Below are 8,594 nucleotides of genomic sequence, written 5' to 3'. Positions count from 1 at the left end.
GAAGGAAAATTACAATTGTGAAAGGACAAGGGAGATATTTATGGTCCTCCCCTTGCATCCTCGAGTTCTTATTCGTAATGCAAGACCAATAAAATACTCCATCATCCACTCCTCGCCCCTCTTGACAGACACCTAACTAGAACAGTTTAATATTTTAATATTTACTGAATGTTCGATGATAATTATTTTTTAAAATATTATTTAATTAAAAATATATTAAATAACATAATTTATGTTTTCCATTGAAAAGTATCAGATCATCTGTAATTCTCAAACGGGCACTTGAAGGGCAAAACAAGTCTTCAAGTTTTTAACTGGACAGCTCATATAAAGAGCTAGCTGGTTCACAAAACCAAGCAGCCTGCCCTGCTCGGGACGACACTTGGTTGCCTTTTGAATGAACGTCGTCTATTGGTGATTGACGGTCGTCCATTCTAGTCTTTACAATATCGTTCAGTCTTTGGTCTTTTAGCTTGGAGCGCGGGGCATTGCACGTCCCTCTCCCATAATTGGTTAATTTACAAGTTATGTATTCAATTATTTAATCTTAAATGAAATCTTTTTATTTTAAAAATATTTTTAGAAGACGATCTAATCATGTCTCACTTAAGTTAATTAAGTCAACTATGTTATAATTTAATAAGTTATCTCATTCCAAATAATATTTTAATATATATTTTTTAATTTTATTTTTAGTTATTGAATTAATTTTTTTTGTCGAGAACTTATATAATAAATAAGGTCATGAATGGGTTGATTTTCATATAATTTAATTGAATATACAAACTAATAAAATAATTAGCTTAGGGTTTTTCAAGATTAAATAACTGTATCTAATTTTATGAGATTGTAAAATCTTATTTATTACAATTTAAATATTATTTTGTTATGTACAGTTTTTTTAATCCAAACCGAAAACAATAAGTACACTAACAATAAGTAAACTTTAAAAAATAAAAAAAAGGAAACAAGTCTCTTCAAGAATGACATCTCCTTAAGACCACTCCTATCAATTAATACATATAAAAATAACGATAAAAATAAAATGACAGGTAAACATTTTGAGTCCAGCGACAAATTAGTTAAGCATTAAAGAGAGGAAAGGAGCGCGCGGATTCCTCTGACTTTTCAACCCCCCAAAAAAAGAAATCTTCCTCCCTCGATTTCTCTCCCAGCCACTCACTTGCCACTCCACTACCGCGTTTCTTTGCCGTGTCACTATTGTTTTTCTCTGTTCGCTGATCGTCAATCTTTACGAAGGAAGGATGTCAAATTTTCCCAATCAGATCAGAGCGTCTTCGTCTCTGATCAAACGGTTCAAACAAAGAATGACGAATCCGGCGGCCATGATGCAGGCTACTAGACATTTCACTACATTGGAGGGCCACCGTCCTGCCATTGTTCACAAACGGAGCCTTGATATTCTTCACGATCCCTGGTTCAACAAGGTATTATCATTAATAATTCAATAACTATTTTTCACTCTTCCTTCCTTTCTAATCTCAATTTTGGTAACCTTTTTTATTTTAATTTTATGAAGGGAACAGCGTTTTCTATGACAGAACGCGACCGTCTCGATCTACGGGGACTTCTCCCTCCCAATGTTATGACTTCTGAACAGCAAATTCAACGCTTCAGTATGTTTTCTTTTCTAATTTTGAGCTGATCTGAGTATTTTTTTTTATCTGAAGCAGAATATTAAGCGAACACTTGTTTTGATAAATGACAGCGGCTGACCTGAAGAGGCTTGAAGTGCAGGCAAGAGACGGACCATCTGATCCATATGCGCTGGCTAAGTGGCGGATACTTAATCGATTACATGATAGGAATGAGACTATGTACTACAAGGTGATTTACTCTCTTTTTTTCCTTCTAATTTTACATTTGAGTTGTTTTAATTAAGTTTTTTGAGTTTTTTTTTTAAATAAAATGTTTAGGAGTGATTGGTAGTTTATACCCTTTTGATTTGGCACTGCATATCGTGGATTGAATTTCTTCTGCTTTAGCTCATTTATCTGCTTCATGCTTCGGACTCTGAATTCTCAGTAGCTTTGAATGTTCAATGCTTGAGTTCCATTTCATGCTCTTTGTTCCTATGTCGAAACCTGACTTCTGGCCATGTCACACCGATTACGAGTTATACTAGCAGCAGAATTTTGTGACAACGTCTGTTTTTGTGGTTGCTGGGTGACGACTAGCCAAAAAACCTGTTAACAATGTGTGTTAGAGAAAAAAAGAGAAAGATTTATTGTAAAAGGTTGGATGTGCACATAGATGTTTTCATTTTGCTAAAACTCTTGGGGGAAATCCCTTTTTCTTATGCAAAAACCCCCTGCTCTTCATCTTTGTATTCTCTCTCTTTCATTGTCATTCCCCTAACAACTGGTTTGCACACAGTGAGGCATCCCATCCCAATATGATGTTAGTTGGTTGACAGCCTTGGTTTAAGAGGTGTCTGTTTATTTGTTGAGTATCAATTGGTCTTCCTCTCCATCATCCATGTAATTAGCTAGGGATTCTACTAGCAATCATTTCTCTGCTATGCTCTATCAGATACTCTAATTTTTCGTGTATTCCTTATGCAATTCATCAGAGGACGAAGGCTGAAATATCGCTTGTACATCACACTGTTTTGGGCAGCCAATGATGCACCCTAACCTCGTAGGCTTCTTTATTTTGTCCATGATATACTAGGTTATAATACTATTTCTAAATTTGACAGGTTCTAATTGCCAATATTGAGGAATATGCACCCATAGTTTATACCCCAACTGTTGGTCTTGTTTGCCAAAATTACAGTGGTTTGTTTAGAAGACCAAGGGGAATGTATTTCAGTGCTGAAGACCGTGGAGAAATGATGTCCATGGTGTACAACTGGCCAGCTGAGCAGGTATCTTGCTTTTATCAGTTATGCATTTAACAATGGACTTCTTTGTGACTTGAATTATTATTCCATTGGGATGATGAGAGCAAGGAGGCATAGAGGGAATATAAACAGAAAAGAAGATGGAAGGGTTGTTGTGTTATAACCACATGATTGTCATGCCAGGGCCATCAGGATGGCTTGATGAAGTATACCCAGGACCTTAGACTTTAGAATATCAATTGCAGATTTTATTTACTCTTCCCTTTTGTTCTCGATGACTACAGGTTGACATGATTGTTGTTACGGATGGAAGCAGGATATTGGGTCTTGGAGATCTTGGAGTTCAGGGAATAGGTATTGCTATTGGGAAGCTAGATTTGTATGTTGCTGCTGCGGGGATAAATCCTCAAAGGGTATATTCTTGTTTACATGTCTCTATTGAATAAACATTTTTTACCTGTTTGTACGATAAATGTTCCAGAAAAGCAGTAAATATGTTTTGTCCATATATCATCTGTATTCCCAATACCAAACTGACAATCTTTTGATCATGCCGGCCATCTAATAAACCATCTTTACACCCGAGTTTGGAACAGAAAATTCTTGGACATAGCTATTAAAGTATAGATGGAACTTGTATGAGATAGCAAATCTTTAACCTGAAGTTGTGCCAAATTGATGACACAAGTTTTCATCACAGCATGCTGTGTCAATTCATCAATTTCTAGTAATTATCCATGCATCAGGAATAAATAATGTTGAAAATGTGACACAAAGCATTAACACTGGAGGTGATGTGTATTACTTACCTTGTGGCATCTGAATTCATATGATGCTGTATTTAATTTCTGTTGGACCTAATATTATATTCACGGAGATGATTTGTTTGCATTTTTTTTCCTTTCCCTTGTATTTTTTTTTTCGAACATTTTCCTTCTCCTTGTAAATGCTTATTTTGATTGTATTTAATTTGTATAGGACCTAATATTATATTCCTTGTTTGCATTGTAAATGCTTCTACCTTGATTACAACTTAAAATTTATGAAATTTGAGAGCAAGTGTGTCTTCTAGTTAATTGTATATTGCTGGATTCTTTTCTTGCAGATTCATGACGTCTTCTAATGAATTCTTGATGTGTATAATTACTCTAGTCAATTTTTTGTTTAACTATATTTAGATTCTGCCATACTTAATTTCTTCTTTAACCTCGTACCGTAGTGAAGTAGACTATTTTTTTAATAGAACTTTACTGTTGTTTTCTTGCCTGTACTAGGTGCTTCCTGTCATGATTGATGTTGGAACTAACAATGAGAAGTTACTCAAAGATCCCATGTGTAAGTGTGCCTCTCTACTTGATCATTTTGAAGACCTTTTAGGACATCACAAGAAATAGCATCTTTATTTATAACAGAGCTGTTCACCTATTGTGACATTGTCCGATGTATAGTCATCACAGTTATTAGTATTTGTTATATATGTTTGATTTGTCTCAATGACAAGGAACACTTTGTGCTATTCTTTGCCAATAGATTTGGGATTACAAGAACACCGTCTAGATGGTGACGAGTACATTGCAGTCATTGATGAATTCATGGAGGCAGTGTTTACTCGCTGGCCACATGTGATCGTGCAGGTAACTTCAATTTTTATGTATAGTTAGTCTAGTCAAACATTGTTAGACAACGCCCACCCTTCTCTCTCCCTCTCTTCTATTTTTCACTATTTTTGGGAGTTACTAATGCCCTATGTTTATTCAGTTTGAAGATTTCCAAAGTAAGTGGGCGTTCAAGTTGTTGCAGCGATATAGGAATACCTACAGAATGTTCAACGATGATGTCCAGGTAATTAAGTATCTATATTCAATAACATAGCACCTTTTTATTCCCCTGAAGTGTATTACAGGGGGTATTGTCAATGTACAGTCACTTTGCAACACTACTTGTTTGGCCGGTATTTGCTAATATAGTAAGTAAATATGATTACGTTGCTGCTTTGTAACCCCCAGGCTATAAGAAGGCCTTAAATAGTTATTAAGTGAGAATGTTTTAGGTTTATGGTAATTTCGTAGTAGGAAATAGATGGAATAGAATGAGCATAGGACTTGATGAGAGGCACATATGCAAAACAGAAGGATCACAATGTAGGTCCTGCATTTCAAACCAAAGAGTCTATTTTCACTCTTCAGCCAGAAAATTGAGTTTGGAAAACCAAAGGCATATAGGAAATAATTATAATCCCCAAAGTTTTCATTCCCTTAATGAACAATTTGCATGACACTAGACATGGAAGTGGATTATTGCCAAGGTAATTATCATATCAGTTTGTAAAAAGTTAATTTTTTAGAGTGTTTGGCAAGGAGCTTAGAAGAGTATTAAGTTAATTGTTATTTGATGTGAAGCTATGGAAAATGTCAGAAAGCATGCATTAGTGGAGCCCAATAGTAAGATGTAAGTAAAATTGTGAAAAAATGGGTTATAAGCTTGAGGAAGAGAGAACAGGAAAAATCACACGCACACGCACGCACACGCATGTTCTTTTCCCTCAGAATTCCTTATCATCCTGCCTCTTGCAGAAGGCTTTTGGGTTTAACTGTTAATTCCCTTAAAAATCCCCCTCCCTAGAACGTAACTGAACTATGGAAAAATTATAGCGGCACACATTCCTTTCTTTTACCTTCATGACAAACCCTTATAAAGAGTGGTAATGAGGTTTTTGATTTGGGCCCCACTTGCAGTCAGATATATGTTATATGGTTGTGATGATTTTCCAATGAGTTGACTAGACTAAGCTCGGTGAAAGAACATGTTTGTTCTACCATATATAATATTTGAGTGCTTGTTTCCTTGTCTGTATCATACTTATTCAATGCATGGATTGACCTTTTTTGACTTTATTTTGTCACCACCGCTTGAAAAATTAGCTTCTGTGGATTTTTTATTCTGTTGATAGAATTGTCACGAGTGAATAGTTTGCAGAATTAATGAATCAAATGCTGTCTTCTATGAGTATGCAAATTTCATAGCTTCAACATTTCAATATTTAATCTGCTTGCATGATTTGATGCCACTCCATGACACAGGGAACGGCAGGTGTTGCTATAGCTGGTCTTTTAGGAGCTGTAAGAGCACAAGGAAGGCCTATGATTGATTTTCCGAAGCAAAAGATTGTTGTTGCTGGTGCTGGAAGGTAACCTGTTTGTCCTTGTCAGCACCAAAGTATAAATTCTTTGGGGTAGGCTGGACATTGAATGCCCAAAGTTTTTATCACCTTAATACTTGATTTACACCCAGAAAGTGAAGATTGTTTTTTGTAGCAATCTAATTTTCAGAAGTTGCATTCCATTGATTTGTTGTGTGAAAGCATAGAATGCTCCATAAAAACTGTCTTCCTCTTCTTTGCAATGAAAAAATCAAGACAAGAAAAATGTTCTAGCAAGCAGGGACCAGGAGGTGGAATTATCCTTGAATGATGGAAACTAAAATGAAAGTTGATTCAGATAGTTGAGATGTTGTGAACTTGTCATGCTCTTTGAGACTTGGTTGAAGGTGGTAATACAATTAAAGGTTTCAGGGCAAATAAAATGACAGTGATTTAATTAGTGAAATGGCACTTGGCACTTGCGTGTATGATACGATATACTAGGCTTGTTTGCATAATCTTTGCTCATCTGCAGTGCAGGAATAGGGGTTCTCAATGCTGCCAGGAAAACAATGGCTAGAATGCTTGGAAATAATGAATCTGCTTTTGAAAGTGCAGGAAGACAGTTCTGGGTAGTTGATGCTAAGGTGAGAAATGGTACTTGTTAGCCTCAAATTCTATATCATGTATGCATTGTATTTTTTAAACTGTATTTCCTGTTTCCTAATATTTTCATAGGTAAGAAAAACTCAACACCACCCTGCTTGCCAGTTATATATATTTTAGTGCTCAACTGCGTGGTCATAAGCTTCAAGTTTATTATTTTATATCTATGTCCATTAGATTTGCACAATTTCTGTTTTATGAAACAGCTTTCACTGCTGGTAAGGTATTGTAAAACTGCTGTGATTGACCTAGATAATCTTGTGTGAGCTCTTAGGATCTTCTTTTCTTGTTGCTGTTGTACTTTGAATTTTAAGAATGGTTGAGCTGGATCTACGTTCTTGATACTAGCTTGTCATCCATATTTCAGATGCCCTTTCCATTGTAGGCATGATAATTGAACTTGTTGCTTTGTATACCCAGGGTCTTATTACAGAGGAACGTGAAAATATTGATCCGGAAGCTCTGCCATTTGCAAGGAAAGTCAAAGAAGCTAGTCGTCAAGGATTAAGGGAAGGTGCAAGTCTTGCAGAAGTGGTGTGTAAAACTCTCCCTTGATAGTTAATCTTCTATGTGCAGCCATGGCTATCTGGGTGAAATCATTTAGGACAAAATCACCGTACTTTTTAAAAGATTATTGCTTTTTCATTACTGTCCTCATCTTGGTTGATCTTCCCTAACCAGGTGCGAGAAGTGAAACCTGATGTGCTTCTTGGATTATCTGCAGTTGGAGGTTTGTTCTCAAAGGAGGTAGGAAACCCATCTAACCCAGTTATGATTCAAACAAAATCTTATTGTACATGATACATGGTAGGATACATGAGAATTTATCACCAATTTTTTTTACGCAAGTAGTAATTTTTTTGCACACATGAAGGGTTATACAAGTGATAAATTACCGCTTATGTAAACTGGATGTTGTGGATTCTTGCAGGTATTAGAGGCCCTCAAAGGTTCAACTTCTACTAGACCAGCCATATTTGCTATGTCAAATCCCACAAAAAATGGTATAAAGTTTGCCTCTTTTTTTTGTTTGGTGCCATTGTAAGAAAGAATGCCTAGTTTTTGTTGATTCAGATAGTTGAGATGTTGTGAACTCGTCATGCTCTTTGAGACTTGGTTGAAGCTGGTAATACAATGAAAGGTTTCAGGGCAAATAAAATGACTGATTTAATTTGTGAATTGGCACTTGGCACTTGCGTGTATGATACGATATACTAGGCTTGTTTGCATAATCTTTGCTCATCTGCAGTGCAGGAATAGGGGTTCTCAATGCTGCCAGGAAAACAATGGCTAGAATGCTTGGAAATAATGAATCTGCTTTTGAAAGTGCAGGAAGACAGTTCTGGGTAGTTGATGCTAAGGTGAGAAATGGTACTTGTTAGCCTCAAATTCTATATCATGTATGCATTGTATTTTTTAAACTGTATTTCCTGTTTCCTAATATTTTCATAGGTAAGAAAAACTCAACACCACCCTGCTTGCCAGTTATATATATTTTAGTGCTCAACTGCGTGGTCATAAGCTTCAAGTTTATTATTTTATATCTATGTCCATTAGATTTGCACAATTTCTGTTTTATGAAACAGCTTTCACTGCTGGTAAGGTATTGTAAAACTGCTGTGATTGACCTAGATAATCTTGTGTGAGCTCTTAGGATCTTCTTTTCTTGTTGCTGTTGTACTTTGAATTTTAAGAATGGTTGAGCTGGATCTACGTTCTTGATACTAGCTTGTCATCCATATTTCAGATGCCCTTTCCATTGTAGGCATGATAATTGAACTTGTTGCTTTGTATACCCAGGGTCTTATTACAGAGGAACGTGAAAATATTGATCCGGAAGCTCTGCCATTTGCAAGGAAAGTCAAAGAAGCTAGTCGTCAAGGATTAAGGGAAGGTGCAAGTCTTGCAGAAGTGGTGTGTAAA

General features: G+C 36.0%; 1 protein-coding gene across 1 annotated transcript in view; it reads left to right on the top strand.

Annotated features, from left to right (window-relative positions):
* The first annotated feature begins 1,049 nt into the window (after positions 1-1,049).
* The window catches only part of LOC105138021 (NAD-dependent malic enzyme 62 kDa isoform, mitochondrial-like), a 10,128-nt gene continuing 2,583 nt past the window's right edge, over positions 1,050-8,594 (top strand). Inside the window, exons 1-16 of the mRNA XM_011044003.1 lie at positions 1,050-1,448; positions 1,541-1,637; positions 1,730-1,848; positions 2,723-2,890; positions 3,151-3,279; positions 4,141-4,201; positions 4,397-4,500; positions 4,625-4,708; positions 5,947-6,053; positions 6,541-6,652; positions 7,092-7,205; positions 7,353-7,418; positions 7,603-7,712; positions 7,921-8,042; positions 8,258-8,274; positions 8,400-8,565. Coding sequence (XP_011042305.1) covers positions 1,266-1,448; positions 1,541-1,637; positions 1,730-1,848; positions 2,723-2,890; positions 3,151-3,279; positions 4,141-4,201; positions 4,397-4,500; positions 4,625-4,708; positions 5,947-6,053; positions 6,541-6,652; positions 7,092-7,205; positions 7,353-7,418; positions 7,603-7,712; positions 7,921-8,042; positions 8,258-8,274; positions 8,400-8,565 — 1,759 coding nt within the window. The 5' untranslated portion in view covers positions 1,050-1,265. The remainder of the gene's footprint in view (positions 1,449-1,540; positions 1,638-1,729; positions 1,849-2,722; positions 2,891-3,150; positions 3,280-4,140; positions 4,202-4,396; positions 4,501-4,624; positions 4,709-5,946; positions 6,054-6,540; positions 6,653-7,091; positions 7,206-7,352; positions 7,419-7,602; positions 7,713-7,920; positions 8,043-8,257; positions 8,275-8,399; positions 8,566-8,594) is intronic.

The sequence above is a fragment of the Populus euphratica genome, unplaced genomic scaffold, assembly GCF_000495115.2.
Source record: "Populus euphratica unplaced genomic scaffold, PopEup_1.0 scaffold2.1, whole genome shotgun sequence".
Taxonomy (NCBI): Eukaryota; Viridiplantae; Streptophyta; class Magnoliopsida; order Malpighiales; family Salicaceae; genus Populus; species Populus euphratica.
Note: the sequence above shows the minus strand (reverse complement) of the source record. Positions and strands in the feature narration are given on the sequence as shown.